Source organism: Schistocerca piceifrons, chromosome 6 (genome assembly GCF_021461385.2).
Source record: "Schistocerca piceifrons isolate TAMUIC-IGC-003096 chromosome 6, iqSchPice1.1, whole genome shotgun sequence".
NCBI lineage: Eukaryota > Metazoa > Arthropoda > Insecta > Orthoptera > Acrididae > Schistocerca > Schistocerca piceifrons.
This window is the reverse complement of record NC_060143.1, coordinates 250,874,328-250,891,170: the sequence shown is the minus strand read 5'-3', so window position 1 is coordinate 250,891,170 and position 16,843 is coordinate 250,874,328. Positions and strand designations below refer to the sequence as shown.

Here is a 16,843-nt window from a genome sequence, read left to right as displayed (position 1 = left end):
TACTGGGCAAATACAAATCCTAATGACATTCATGAGAAGCCTTTACATGCTGGTAAAGTGATAGTATGGTTTGGTGTTTCATCACGTGGGATTATTGGACCGTATTTTTTCACAAATGAACAGGGAAACACAATAACTGTCAATGCCGATCATTATGTGGAGATGTTACGAACTTTCATTACACCTTCATTGAACAACTTTCCAGGCATTCAAGAAGCCTGGTTTCAACAGGTTGGAGTGACATTACACTCTGCACGACAATCAATGGCATATGTGCGAGAATTGTGTGGCAACCAAGTGATCTCACAATTTGCTAACATTCCCTGGCCCCCTAGCTTGCCAGATTTATCTGTTTGTGATTTTTTCTTGTGGGTCTACCACAAGAGCAAAGTCTACACAACTTGACCAAGAACCCTGGATCAGTTAAAACAGAGAATTCAGGATACAGTTCACAGTATCCCAGGTGAGATGTTGCAGCGGTCAATGAGTAATCCCAACAGCAGATTTCACAAATGTATTCGTACAGGAGGATGCCATCCAAAGGATGTAATTTTTAAAAAATGATAAATGCCATCAATGTTTCGTAAATGGCAAAGTTGTAAGGATTCAATTACTGTGAATGCAATTTCTTTCCTTCATCTCTTCTTGTTTTATTGTGTTATGGAAATGTTCCCATTTTTCAGTGTCGCCCTGTGTATCCAGTACATGCTCCTGGAGATTAGACTCCAGTTTTTTCCACGGGCCCTGCTATTGCACATAAGAGCACCTTTTGCCATGGAATATACATTCTTTATTTGAAGGGTCCATGATAGTTTCACATCCAGGGTTACCATTAGAGACTTCAATACTCACTCTACTGGTGCAATTGTGTCAAGGCGCTTAAGATTCCAGTATATGTCCTGGATACTCTTCTATGTTAATGATGCTACAACACTTTTCCTGGGAATGATCCTTAGATCTTGTTTTCTGCACCAGTTTTTGAATCATGTTCAGAGTGCACTATGCATTGTTCTAAAAGTACTTGTAAATATAACCTTTAGCATTTAACCCTTTGATGAGATCATTCACCTCTAGGTTCCACAGTAATGGGGACAAAACTCCTTCTTGTGGACACCCTCTGGTGGTGTTGATCACCATTGTCTCATTCGTAATGGTGCCTTTGCAAGATTTTTATAAAATAATTAGTTTTTTAATATCTCTTTTTAATTAGGCATTTTTAGTTTGTTGAAAGAGTTTAGTATTAAGTATCAGATTTTAAATGTATTTTTCCTGTATGATTTTTTTTAGATAAATTAATTTTATGGGTGTCAGAAAAATTTGTATAATTGTGTTAGAATGACATATACTACTATACAGTCAGAGTTTAAAACATTTCAAATAAGATTGAAAAAAGGATAAGATCGTAAATTTGAGAATATACATGGTCCAAACGGCTTACTGCATGTTATGACTTGTAGGCTGCTCTCTATGCCTGCAGCTGTCAGCCAGTTTTTTCTGAGACGTAGCAAAAATAAGGGATCTTGTGATAAGTTGAATTGAATTGAATTTTATTTCATCCTGTAAGATTACATTGTGTACAGTAAATGTACGTGTAATATAGGACATGTCAAAGTAGTAACATTCATTATCACTTATTTTTCTACTCCTTCAGCTTACATTATTACATCAGTGATAATGAATAACAATATATACAAATTTAATGGCAACACTGTAAAACTCTTTTTCAATGAGATGTTTTACAAAAACAATGACAGTTTGGTAGCGGCGCAGAGGGAGTTTTGGTGTTTTTATAATTTAGGATGTCATGATGCTGTTCCGTTGAAACACACAGTTAAATGTTGGATTAATAACTTTGAAGAGACTGGATCTGCCCTCAAGAAGAAAGCAACAGGATGACTAAGAAGTATGTGTTCTCCAGAAAACGTTGTTGTACGCGAGTCTGTATTACGTAGCCCATGGTATTCAATTTGTAAGCAAGGAGCAGTGGTTGGAATGCCCCAGGAGAGTGTTTGCAGAATTCATCATCTTGATTTAAAATTTCATCTGTACAAACTACAGATAGTCTTTAAGTTTCTTTGGAAAGACTCTCTTGCAGGTTTTTAGGCAGACTTCTTAGTAGTCTGATACCAGAGTACTGGGGTCCTTTTTATAGCATTGCCAGTTGGTGGGGTGTGCTCCTTACGTCATTCTTCATTCTTGTATTGTGGGTGTGTACACAAGCATTTGTAATCCAGTCCTCACTACCTTTTGTGATGTACATTATTGTTTTGTATATATACAACAATGAAAAAGTTGAGATACCTAACTTCTTGAAACAGTTTCTGCATGTTTCAGAGGTCTTTCTTCTTAAAATGGTCCTAATTGCTTGCCCCTTTTTTTTTTAAATGTGAACACTCTCCTTTTGTAAGTATGGTTCAAAAAGTCCATGATACACTGTACACAGAAGATTCTTGTCTGAATACTGTGATAGCTGTATCATTAAGAATATGATAGAGCTCAGTTTCTTACAGACATTATTAATATGTTTTTTTTCCATTTCAGTTCATTATCCACAAGAATACATAAGAATCTAGCAGATTCTACTTCTTCCGGCCTTGTTCCGTCAACCTCTAAATCCATGTCTACAGCCTTCTCCTTGTTTTTAAACACTGCATACAGAGTCTTTTTTTAGATTTATAACCAGTTTATTTTCCAACAGCCAGTGAGCTGTGACATTTGCAGATATGTATGCTCTTCTCTCAAGCTGTTCCATACTTTGGTCATGTCATCAGCATACAATACATGTCTTTTTATTATGTGCACTGTAAGGATAGTAGATTGAATGATGGTGTTCTTTTTTATTCTTTTAACCATACTTTGGCTAATGTCATCTACAAACTTCCTGTACTAGCCATTTTTAACAGCAATATAAAAAATAATCTTGAACTCTGTTTTTGAGGGCTTCCTTAGTAGTGGATACAGAATTGAGTTTATGTAACAGGGATCTAAAAGCGACTTTGTTGTGTTGAAGAGGTTGACATGATTTTCTATGGATAACTACATCAGTTGTCGTCTTTCTTTAAATTTGGAAGGTCACATGACTCACATTAAAACCAGAGATCCAACTAGGGGACTTCAAGCGTCAACTTCGCTTCTCAATATCTCGGGATGTAATGGGAATATTGCGATGCAATCAACGCCATTGTGTATGTGCTTTGTCATGCTATGGATTGCTGAAGAAAAAATATAGGAGATCCATTTAAAAAAACGTAAGTTTGTGTTAAAAAACACATATGCTTTCGTTTTAGAATGTTTCCAAATATGTACATTCATGGGCCCCAGCCCTACATTGATACCGGTAAAAGTCGTTTTCCAATAGCTGTTATTGTTCCAGAGATATTTTGGGTGGACAAGATAGCTGGGACACCCTGTATATGAGGTTCCTGTATCAGGGCCATATCTACTTCCTGTCTTCCCAGAAGATGATTGTAAGTGGCTGTTTCCTCCTTACTATGTAGCAGGTTTATCTGCAAAACTCCCATCCACAAACTTGCTGTGATGGTCATTTCCAACGCCTGTAATTACCTTGGTAACCTGCGAGAATCCAGTTTCAGGTCCTGTTCTCACATTGCCCACTCTGTGTTTCCTCACTGACATCCATCATAAGGGTTTCACAATCAGATACAGCCATTTGGTTGATTACCCTCTAGTCCTCTTCTATCTATGCTCTCTGGTTCTGCACCCGTGCTTCCTCACAGTCTTTGGAGGAACATCTATAAACAGTTTTGGGAACCAAACCAATATCTTTGCAGTCTTCAAGAGTTCTGCTGTTCTCATGATCAGCAGCTTTGCCTTCTGCCATGGACTCACATTCAGGATGATGATGTTTAAAATTCACATCCAGTCATCGAGATTTAGATTTTCCATGATTTCCCAAAATCACTCCAGGCAAATGTTATGATGATTCTTTTCAAAAGGCATGGCTGATTTCCTTCCCCATCCTTAATACAACATAGCTTGTGCTCCATATCTAATAACCTCAGTGTTGGAAGGACGTTAAACACTAATCTTCCTTCTTTCCTATCTCCCAAGGGATACCTTGGTCATGATCTTCTTAAGCCAATCCACTGTTCCCTATGTCCTCATAGACCCAACTAAATTTAGGGCCTAGTCTCACCCGTCCCCCCTTCCAGTCCTCTCAGAGACAGGCATCTTGACTAGCCTTTCCAGCTGCGAAATGATGTTGACTAGTCAATATCCCTGTTGGATAACCACCATACTAAAAACTGAAACTGCAGTACTACCGGTCTTTTTTCCTGTTTTTTGGTATGGCTTTTTCTGGATCTGATTATCTTGAAAGTGGGCATACTAGAATCCTCCCTTGTTCTCTTGCTCCTTTTCATGGAGGTTGAAGGAGTCTGTTTACCCCTTTCTGTCAGGGTTGGTCTTTTTTGAGGTCTTTAGCTCAAAGTATTTTAATTCCCTCCATTGTTATTTAGGATGCAATTCTTTGCCTTAATTTTCTTTTTTGCCCCAGAGAAGAATTTGATCTTGTTCTGACCCAACTGTCACGCAGCTGACCCAACTGTCACCTGATATAGTAGCAGAAATGACTTCTATTGGTTCCAACCTTGGTGTTTGGGTAATTGAGACATCATCAAGGACGCTCTCCTCCCCCCACAATATTCGAATTGTTTTCTGTGTTCTCCATACTGGTCCCACAAAAATTGGAGATGTATCAGGCCAGCACCAGCTAAGGCCAAAGCTGGTGTAAGGTTAATTACTCACTGAGGTTGCCTGGTATCCCTGATGCTCTGTTCATGACACATCTTCCCATTGCCACACACCCCTTGGCACATATCACATCACACTTTTGGTTGGGAACCTAGAGAGTTTGGGAAGGGCTACAGAATTGGATGTCGGAAGATATGGGATGCTGTGGGACACACTTCATAAAGTTCTTCCATTGAGACTTGTCCAGCTACAGCAGTCATAGGCCTCAGCTTCACACGAACACACAAACCTCGCCACCTGCTTTCTTAGTGCTACAATAAGGTGGTATCCCCCCAGAGAGAATGCACAATGTAAAAACAAAATCCTTGAAAAGCCTGTAACTTTTATTGTGTAGTGTGTCATCATGGTATAGAACAATAACAAGAACAGCCAACTTTGTATACATACTCATAGAATCATATTGTATTCTTCTGAGGCAGCAAATGGGCAGGGGAGGGGAAGGGGAAAAGGAACAAAAACACACAACACAAAAATATTTAGCTTATTTTGTAGAAGAAACCATGATAAATGAAACATCAAATATGGCAGTACAGTAGAACTTTAATTACCTGAATTAACTGGGACCTGACCCATTTGGAAAATTGGGTGTTTTCTGAAAAAAGTGTCTATGTATTTTAATTACAGTAATTACATGCTATACGTTCAGTTCTGTATGTTGAAAATGGGAGAAGGAAATATTTTTAAAGGAAAAGAGACTTTAATTAATTAAAATTAAAATGAGATACTTTTATGTACATGCTACACAGTTAACTGTACAGTTCAGGTGCTGAAAGTCATTGCTTGCTGAACTTCTGAATCAAAGTAAGCTGTTTGACTGTCTTCATCTGTTTTTGGGTAGCGAAGTCGCGAATCTGCTTAACAGTGAGAAACTGCATGTGGTCACAATGTGGCTGTCACTCCATCCACTTCAACAGAGTTTCAAGTCCAGCAAATGCTTCACTAGCTTATGGTCCCATGTCTGCTTCAGCTTCGACATTGAGGTCATCTTCTTGCTCGACACTTTCTTCTCACACTTTTTAGAATTTGAAACCCAAAGTCTGATGAATCACACATCACCCATTCTGCTGTATCTTCAGCACTAACTTCTGAATATACAGGAATTTTCAAAAGAATGTTTGTTAATTCCTCAAGTGACACATCATCCTCATCTTCTCATGTCTATTCCATTTCTTTTCTTGAGCTTATTTTTCCTTTTTTCTCCTTTTCCTTCTCTACTTCAGTTGATATTCTTTGTAACTTGTTCCATGCACATTTTGATGTGACTGCCTTTACCAACCTCCAAGCTTCTGCCACCTTGTATGCTCAATCTTTCAAATTAATTTTGTTTTTTTGTGGTTACCTAACATACCTTCTATGTCTTCATTCTCTACCAAAAGTTTCCTTAAAAGTTGCCTTCTGTAATGGCATTCCATGGTTTGAATAACAGACTGATCCAGTGATTGCAACAAGCTTGTGAAGTTTCGTGGTAAGTTTGGTGGTAAAAAGATGGTTATAAACTGGCTATTTTCTCTTTTCAACACTGCTGGAAGGAGATGGTACGTCATCAACAATCAAAAGCACTTTACTGGCACCTTTTCCAAGAGATTTTTGTTGCCTTTTCTCTTCAGGGAAGAAAATTTTGTAATACCACTCGGTAAACAATGCTGCAGTCATCCAAGCCTTGGGGTGGTTTTTATAAAAAGAGGGGAAGCTTTTTCACATATAGAAATGCTCTTGGGCTTTTTGACTTCCCTATCAACAGAAGGGGTATTTTATGGCCTCCTCTAGAGTTTGGACAGGTAAGCGCCGTTCCTCACTAACTTTATGTTCTGGAGCACTACACTTCCTTTTAGATGCTAAAGTGGTTTTAGGCAGAACTTTCCAAGCAAGACTGTGTCACAAAAAAACTCAGGATTGTAGGAGTCTGTTACAACTTTAAATTTTTCAATAAAATTTTCTGCAGCTTTGGTGTCTGTTGAAAATATCTCGCCACTTAAATCTAGTTCATGGACACTGTGCCGGCAATTAAAATTTCTTGCCCAGCTATTACGTGCTTTGAAGGCTGAACAACCAAGCTTCTGAGCTGAGAGTTTAGCTTTTTCACAAAGAATTGGATCCGAAACTGCATTTCCTATGGAAAGTTCCTGCAAAAACCACTTGAAAACAGAATCTTGTAAATTTTTGTCTGTTGCAGCCTTCATTGCTTTTCTTGAAGACTTCTATCTTCGTTTTCAAGCACTGACACGAAGTTTAAAAGTGTAGGTTTGCTCCTTTTAATGTCTGAAGTCATTGCTTGTCAAACTCCATACATTTATTTCTTCCAAGAAAATTGTACAACCAGTGCTTACCCACCGTTTTTTATTGGTGTTAAAACTGTGCCGAATATTGTTAGTTTCAGCTAACTCAAAAGCTAGGATTCTCAAGTCGGTTAGGGTAATTCCAAAGAGCCTGTCTTCTAATATCAGCACATGTTGAGCCAGCTGTTTTTCCTGATCTTCAGTAGAGACATTTTCAAACCTGCCCAGCTTTTTTACAGCAGCCACTTCTGGTGCCAAAGCATTTAAGTGAGCTTTTTTCACTTTTCTCTCCAGTGTAGATTTAGGGACATTAAATGAATGGGCAGCTTTCAGAAAACCCATCCTCCCTTCTAAAACTTCTCGAACGGCCTCTGCCATGCTCTGCTTGTCCCAGCTATTTCCAGATGAAGTTCACTGATAATTGCGAGGCATCTTGTAGGCTTATTCTGAAACCAAAATAAATTATTAGCTGTTTAAAAATTGCCAAAGAAAATATGGTTAAAGTTTAGTTGTGATTATACATAGTCCTATTTTAATTCATTACTTATTTCATTTAAAATAACTTAAACACATTGCCAAAACATTAATGGAAATGGTCAGGTAAAACAGGACACATCAAAATTGTATCCCATTTTGGGCACCCCAAAAGTGTCCCATTTTGCCAAGCCGTGATGCTTTTGACAACCAAAATGGCTGACCCCTGAACCGTTACTCACTAGCAATATTTACATACATGAAATTGTTGTTAAAAGAGCTATGAAAAAACACAGTATGTACTGGAATTGTTCCGAAGGATGGAGAAGCACAAGAATAGTTGTTCTGCAATCGAAAAAAGAACAAAGTAAGTAAAAATCTCACTTGAAAACTTTGAAAAAATATTTCTTCACGAAACACATGGCTAGCATTGAGAGATCAACTCAGAATGCTGTCATGGCGGTCGGGAACCAGTTTAGCCTGTTTCCCATGAGAGAACACCACCAGTCAAGCACCTAGGCTCAATATCCCATTTTGCCCGCCTATCCCATTTTGGGGAACTTTCCCCTAATGTTTTTTTGTTTTTATTTCTCTTACTTACACACACACACACACACACACACACACACACACACACACACACGCGCGCGCGCGCGCGCATTCATGCAAATGCAACTCACACATATGACTGCAGCAGCTGAAGTGTGGGTTCAGAGATAGTAGTCATGTGTGTGTGTGTGTGTGTGTCTGTGTGTGTGTGTGTGTGAGTTGCGTTTGCATGAGTGTGTGTATATGTGTGTGTTGTCTATTTTTGACAAAGGTTTTGTTGGCCAAAAGCTTATGTTGTGACAGTCTTTTTGTTGTGCATATCTGAGACTCAGCTTCTCCACTATGTGGTGAGTAGTGCCTATACTTTTCATAATATTGTTACATTCCTTCCTGGCTTTGAAATAATACTGTCAATAATTCAGAGGCTTTGAACTAGCAGAAGATACTATTCTCCATAATATTTACTCATACTAAAAATGTACCTTCAGATTTAAAATTTTGTAACTGCAGGTGCTAGAAAATTTCCCAGAAAAGAGACCAGAGGATGGCTGTAGCATCTGGGGGCTATACCTGGAAGGATGTAGATGGAGTCATGTAACTCATCTCTCAGAATCAAAACCAAAGGAACTGTATACAGGTATACTATTTTAATGATTTTATGCCTATGATTGAGTTTTTTACACTTTTGCACTCTTTTTATTGAAAATCGTACTACTGATATGAATGTTTGTAGAAGTAAATCAAGAACACTAGAGATGTTGTAACATCATTTCCCACATGTAAAATGTAAAGGCTAATTCATAGACAGAATAAAAGCTGGTTTACAAGGCTACAAAAACGTAATCTCTTCTAATTAGCCAAGGAGATGAACATCATTTTCAGATAAAACTTCAACATCCATCAGAATAACTGAAGTATTTACTTGTCATTAAATAAGGTATGTAACAGGTTGCAAATAATATTCCAGTTGATTAAGAAAAATTAATTCATTTAATTCTGCATGAAGTTAACTAACAATCTGATGTCTCTTAGGTACATCTACATTGGGCAGATTTAAAAATACAGTGGAAGTGGAATCTCTTTCTACCAGATATGCTACTCTTCTTATCTATTCTTTAGTATTTATGTTTCAGGAAGCCTAGTAACAATGTAACAAACTTCACAAGATTTTGTTCTTTGATTTTGACCTTCCATGGATAATAACTAGATAATAACTATGTCAAAGGAGTCAGTTTTTGTGATATTCAGTCTGTATCCAAACTGACTGAGACATTCATATCTTGCTTAGACTTATCACTGCAATTTCTGTCTTGTAAAAGCAGAACCATAATATCATCAGCAAAGAAAATCATAGTTATGTTTTGCTGCAAGTCTTGTGTTTTGGTGCTGAAGCTCAACTTAAAAAACAACAGTGAGATTGATGACTCTCAGTGTGTCCCAACTGCCATAAAAGCTGTTAGATAGGGCAACTGACCAATTAACTCTTTACATCCCTTTACTGTATTTTCACCCAGCTGATGAGAGGTTGATGCACTCTGTGGTCACAGCTTTATCAAGTGAGTAGGCATGTAAAAAATCAAAGGCACATGTAATGTGACATTAGCACATACAAGGAATCGACCTACATGTACCAAAATGTAACATTACTGAAACAAGCCCTATATACAAAGTATGGTTGGTGGCCATGTATAGTCAGTTCCCTGAAACACCTAATAATGATTGTTGTCACAACTTTGTCAGCTGTGTGAACTGTGCTACTCAAATAATAAATACTGCAAAACAAACTGTCAAATGGCGGGACATTAGAAATTGTCTAACTTAGAAAAAGTTATATGATGCTGTAATTTATGAACTTCATACTAGTGCCTGAAGTGAGAGTGAAATGGTGTAGTTAGTTTTAATGTTGGTAAATTGAACACAATATTCACGGTGACTCTCTCTACAGCAGACTGAATATATTACTTGTTTTTGTGCTCAAAACAACTTTCAATTAGCTGCAGTTTGAACAGCATCCACTTTGAAGTAACGTCACATTTAAACAAATTTCAATAGCATTGAAAAGCACATAAGCACTTTGTCGTCTGCCTGATGCTCCCATATGGTACAGTTTTACAACCACTGTGTTTTCTGAACCAGACAAGTTGCCCAGCTGCCCCAAGACACAAGGGGAGAAAGCCTTTCTGCCCCAAGGAGAGACATGTATCTGGACAATGAAATTGTGAGTGCCTTCTGATAATTGTTGATACCATTGCAAATGACTCAATTCAAGGCTTCTCATTGTTCTGAGGCAGATGTGCAGATATTTGGACAGTAAAGGTGTTTATTGGAAACCTTTGACAAACTTATAATGTAACCATCCAAGAAACTTTCAGTTATCAGAGAACCCAAAGTAATTTGAGATAACAGATTAATGTTTTCAGAGAGGAACTTATTTGGTGAAAATAAGTGTTTTTTAGCCTGGGGAAAGTGGGAATTATGCAACAGCTATTAATGTTGCTGTTAAATAATTTGGTTGGCGAGGCAAAGACTCCGAGCTGGCCAGTCAGATAGTGGGATATGTCCATAGTAAATTTTACATAAATGCTAATGCTAGGGGAAAGAACTTCATAATGTGAGTCACTTCCATGCCTTCCTTCATCAGAAATATTTTGCACCTAGACCTATAGTAAGACACTTCAACATTTGCACATGCAAGCTATGGCTAGTAGTAAGAGATGTAGCCTTACATGCCCACCCAGTCCAGCTCTAGCCATAGCCACAAAATATGCACTACCTGCTGCCTTCATGTAGCCAACTAGAAATGCCCGTCAACTACCACTTGCTGTCAGCTGAATTTGCAAGTCCAAGAATAGCAATGACACTTAGGAAAAATGATGCTGAAAATGTTGTTTAATGTGATGGGTGTAGTAATGTTTTTCTCTTTTAATAATAATGATGGAATGACAGTTCCCATTACTGAACATTACAAGTGGATAACCTTGGTTTGCTAAGTGTGGAGGATAAAACTGCAGGTACAGCATGGGGATATGTAACAAAAAAGGTCTCCCACTACAAACGAGTTCCTGTATGGGAACATTTACAGAAACAATGAATTGCAGATTGCATTTACAAAGATGGGTTGCCACAAAAATGTCTGTGAAAAAATTTTTCAAAAACTTTCAATTGAGTTGGTCCAGTAATCCCCACTACTCATGAAGGCATCACGAGTACATACAAAGGGTGCCCACTATCTGTGTCTGGTGGAATCAGCTTACACAGTTTTTTAAGACTACATGAGAAACATCATTAATGATCTTGAAATATAGTAAATGGAGCTAACCTAATAGAGTGATCAAATAAATGAACTTAGAGGTTCCACGAGTGTGTCTAATCTTAACACAGTAACAAAAGCAAAATACAAATTAATGAACCAGAGGTAGCTCATCTAACACAGTGACTAAAGCAAATACAAAATACAAATAAACAAACTAGACATACAGAAGGTGAAGCTAATATAACACAGTTGATGATTTCATTGTCTAACAACAGTATGCATAGTGATGCAGTGGTTAGCATATACTTTACTGAAAAGAGATCAAATCTTGGTGCACTCTATAATTTAGAAGGCTCCATGAAGTGTATACTCCATGCTCAGGACATGAGACCATCAGATGGGTTCTGAACAATTTTATCCTGAAGTATGGTATAAATCTCACCTACTAGTTCTCCATAGCCATTGCAGGAGCCCAAAATGCCGTTTGCTATATAGACACTGGAAACAGACTTACAGTTTATGGCTTATTCTGTAGCTCAGTGACAAGCCATTAAGTTCTGATAGTGAAATTACTTGAACATAAAAGTTCACACCATAAGAACATTAAAGCTCTGCACTCATCATGTGGACAGCTTGGCATTGGCACAGGAGGGGGTCAGGAGTTGGGTACGCTTCCTGTAGCATGCTGTAGGGAAAAACTACAAGCGTTCTGGCAAGTAGGTGCATGGCAGAGAAGACACTTGTCATTGGATGCATAAAACTTGCAAAGTGGTTTTTCTTTGCTGGGCAACACATAGTCTGCTGCAGTGTGAGATCATCTGGTAGAGCAGAACATAATTTTTTCTGAAAATAAATTGGTAGTAATGTACACTATTTAAATTTCTGCAGCTAGTGCATCTGTTGTTTTTGTTGTTGTGGTCATCAGTTTGAAGACTGATTCGATTCAGCTCTACACCCCTGTCTATCCTGTGCAGATCTTCTCATATTTGCATAAATACTGCAACATACATCTATTTGAACCATTGTATTGTATTCAAGCCTTGGTTTCCCTTTACTGTTTTTACCTTCCCCACTTCCCTCCCTTACCAAACTGGTGATATGGCTATCTGATCGTCAACATTTTCTGTAGCACTACATCTCAAAATCTTCTTTTCTGAAGTTTTTATCATTCATGTTTCACTTACATTCAGGCTACATTCCAAACAATTTTGGTAAAGATTACGTGACATTTATATTTATATTGAATGTTAATAGATTTCTCTTGTTTGGGAATACGTTTCTTGGTATTGCCATTCTGCATTTTAAATCCTCTCTACTTTTGCCATCATTGGTTATTTTGCTGCCCAAATAATAATAGAGCCCATTGACTATTTTTTGTGTTTCATTGCCTTATGTAATCTCCTCAATGCTGCCTAATTTGATGCAATGACATTCCATTCCCCCCGTTTTAATGTTGTTGATGTTCATTTCATAACATTTTTGCATGGCACTATCAATTCTTTTCAGCTGCTTTCCAGGTCTTTTGCTGCCTGTGGTACAATTACAAGAGTCATCAGCAAATCCCACTGTTTTTAGTTCTTTTCCCTGAACTTTCTCTCACCGTTCCTCCTTGGTTTCCTTCATAGCTTGATCAGTTTATAAATTGAATAACGTAACGGTCTCACTCCCTCTCAACTACTGCTTACCTTTCATGTCTGTTGACTGTTTTAATTGCAGTCTGGTTTCTGTAAAAGTTGTGGATAAACTTTCACTCCCTGTGCTTTACCCATGCTACGTTCAAAATTTCACAGAGTGTAGTTCACTTAACATTGTCAAAAGCCCAATCCAAATTTACAAGTGCTATAATTGTAGGTTTGCCTTTCATTAACCTATCCTCTAAGACAAGTTATATAGTCATTGTTGTCTTGTGTGTTCCCTACATTTTTGCGGAATCCCAAGTAATACTACCAAGATCAGCCTTTACTTTTTTCAGTCTTCTGAAAATAATTTGTAGGAATATTTTGCAGCTACATTTTATTAAACTGATAATTTGATAATATTCACACCTGTCAACTCTTGCCTTTTTTGGGATCGGAATTATTACATTCTTCTTGAAGTCTGAGGGTATTTCACCTGTCTCATATAGCACATAGTGCAAAGTCTTTGCAAAATATATGTGTTTGTAAGCCCTTTACCAATTTGATCATATAAGAGGTTACTTATACAATTTGAGCATAATGACATTTCATCAGCTTTTATCAGTCACATATTGCCAGATGTACTAATTTAATCATCAGTAACATATATGTAAACGGGAAAACAGTCTAGATATTAGACAGCAGATACAAAACCAAGTTGTGTTGGAAGCTTTCTTCAAAATTAATTTAATTACAAATTTAGCTGCTACCTGCCGTTATGTAGGGTAGTGCCAATAAAAAAATTTAGAGGAAAAAAAATTTCTTCTCATGGGATAATTTGTTCCTGCTGACTGTAGATATTTTCATCAATGTCAATTACCTTTCAGCATTATCTTACTTCTTTTATTCATTTATTCTCTGTTAAGCATGTTGTACTACATACATTCCTGGTTAACATGTTGAATAATACTGTTTTGACTCAGCGTTTAATATAGTGTGTAATTGTTTCATCTAGTAGCAAATGAAATACAAATAACAATTTGTGAAGCTCTTCACGTGTTATTAGTACTGTACAGTTTCTTTTATTTATTCCTTAACAGATATGCCTCCAGTCTGGCTGATTCCTGAAGTGAATCATGTGACTGCTGAAACTGGTATCTATGAGTGTCCTGTTTACAAGACACTGACAAGAGCTGGCACTCTGTCGACGACCGGTCACTCCACCAACTATGTACTCGCTATAGAGTTGCCAACTGATAAGCCACAACGTCACTGGATAAAAAGGGGCGTTGCACTCATATGTGCACTTGATTATTAGAAGTAAAATTGCAACCATGCATGTCACACAATGTACATGTCACTAATAGGATATTGTAGTCCTGCTTGTCACACAATGCACATGTAGCTAACAGTGTTCTCAGATATATAAGGAGAATTACAATTGTAGCCCTGCATGCTACGGAGTGTGTATGCCACTAGAAATGCACTTTTCTGTGTAAGGGAACAATTGTAGCTCTACATGTTACATTATGTACGTGCCACTAATGATGCACTCATATGTATAAGGAAAATAATTGTAGCCCTACATGTTACAGTATGTGTGAGGCACTGACACTTCTCTCATAAGATAAGGAACACAATTGTAGTCCTGCAAGTTACAGTATGTATAAGCCACAAACAATGCACTCAGGTAAACAACAATTGTAGCCCTGCATGTTACAGAGTGTATTTGTCACTAACAATGGACTTTTATGTACATGGAAAACAATAATTGTATCCCTGCATGCTATGGAATGTGTGTCAGTAATGACAATAAAAATTATGCCATGCATTCTTATAAAATGCAAAGTGCATTTCTTTGCTTAATAATAGAAAAGAAACATTGAGATTGCCTCATTTATTGTGTCAGAAATATGCTTCATTGACTGATTTCCTTCTTCTCGTTTTTGTTCTTTTCTTTCAAATTAACCCAGTGGTCTTGCATATAGAGTAAAGAAGTGGAATAATATATAGATGCTTTTCCAATCACTTACAACTTTTCTGATAAGTGTAACCACATAATATGTGATTCTAATGGGATGAGATGAAAATATCAATATCGCAGTAATATGCCAAAAAGCTTAAGGAAATTTCAGAAGTGGGTTTTCATTATTCTTTACTGGTGCTTTTTTATTTATACATGTTGCATGGATCTGTATTGCAGCTGTTTCCATCAGTGTTGACCAAATAAGCATAGACTTTATGAAGTAATGAACTTAATCAGTTTTTGACAATATTATGTAACTCAAGAGATAAAAAATCTACTCACCAATCGGTGGCAGGACAACACACTCATAAAAAAGGTTTTACATATGCAAGCTTTCGTAGCCAGTGGTACCTTCTTCCAGCAGAAAGGTTGAAGGGGAAAGGACTGAAGACATTAGGAAAAGGTGTAGAGTTAGATAAAGTCAACCCGAATCCCATGTCATGAGAGAATTACCGGATGGGTGATAAGGAAAGACTGATTGTTGGGGGACTGCACTGGGGAAGATTTCAAAACCTGAGAGCTTTAAGGCAGAAGACAGGGTAATATGCAAGACAGAGATTACTGTTAAAACTTTGTGTATGAGTTAATAAGAGTAAAAAGGGAAGTGCATTGTATGTCAGACAGGTTAGAAAATGAAGATGTAGAAAACTAAAACATAGTGAAGAAAGGAGTAGTTTCTGTGAAGAAATTCTGAGACAGAATAAATTAATGTAAATTAAGGCCAGGTGGGTGATGAGAACTGAGCACATGTTGTAGCACAGGTTCTCACCTGTAGAGTTCTGAGAAACTGGTGTCTGGGGGAAGAATCCATATAGCGAATGTGATGAAACAGGCACTGAGGTCACAACTGTCATGTTGTAGAGCATGCTCTGCAACAGGATATTGTGTGTTGCCGGTGTACACCCTCTGCCTATGCCCATTCATCCTAACATATAACTTGGTGGTAGTCATGCCAATGTAAAAGGCTGAACAGTGTTTACATAACATCTGGTATGGTCATTTCACAGGTAGTTATTCCTTTGATAGTATATGTTTGGAGTTGCAGGGCTGGAATAGGTTGTGGTAGGAAGGTGCATAGGGCAAGTCTTGCAGCAGGGTCGGTCAGAGCGGTAGGAGCTATAGGGTAGGGAGGTGGGTCAGAAGGAACATAGGGTCTGACAAAGGTATTGCAGAGATTGGGAGGGAGACAAAAAGCTATTATAGGTGTGGTGGGCAAAATCTAAGACTGAATGGATCTCATTACAGGGCATGAGTTTAGGAGGTCACGGCCTTGTTGAAGTAGCTGATTAATACATTCAAGACCAAGATAATATAAGTGGGAAGTGGTGTGCTCCAAAGTTGTTTTTTTGGAGGGATCAAAAGTACCAGGATTGAATGTGATGGCCCAGGAAATCTGCTTTTGAAATAGGCTAGTGGGGTAATTGCATCCAGTCAAGGCTGAGCTGAGAATCATGATGTATTGCCGTAAAGAGTCTGCATCCGAACAAATACATTTGCCTCAAATGCCAATGGTGTGTGGGAGGGAATGTTTGACACGGAAAGGATAGCAACTATCAAAATGTAAGTACTGTTGTTTGTTAGGTGGTTTAATGTGGGCAGAAATGTGTAGCTGGACTTCAGTGAGGATGAGCTCTGCATCAAGGAAAGTGGCATGGGATTCAGAATATGACTATGTGAAATTTAATTGGGAGAAGGTATTTGGAGATTCCAGAAATTTTAACTTGTCAGCCTCACCGTGAGTCTATATGGCAAAGATGTCATCAATCTATCTAAACCAAACCGTGGACTGAAGCCATTTGGATCCCAGAAAAGCCGCCCCCCCCCCCCCCCACCCCCCCCTCCCAAGTGATCCATGCAAAGGTTGGCATAGAAAGGA

General features: G+C 38.0%; 1 protein-coding gene across 1 annotated transcript in view; it reads left to right on the top strand.

The window, feature by feature from the left end:
- Positions 1–14,696, top strand: part of LOC124803257 (dynein axonemal heavy chain 1-like) — an 866,140-nt gene extending 851,444 nt beyond the window's left edge. The window contains exons 55-56 of the mRNA XM_047264440.1: positions 8,583–8,709; positions 14,042–14,696. Of these exons, the coding sequence (XP_047120396.1) occupies positions 8,583–8,709; positions 14,042–14,259 (345 nt within the window). The 3' untranslated portion in view covers positions 14,260–14,696. The remainder of the gene's footprint in view (positions 1–8,582; positions 8,710–14,041) is intronic.
- The last annotated feature ends 2,147 nt before the right edge of the window (positions 14,697–16,843 follow it).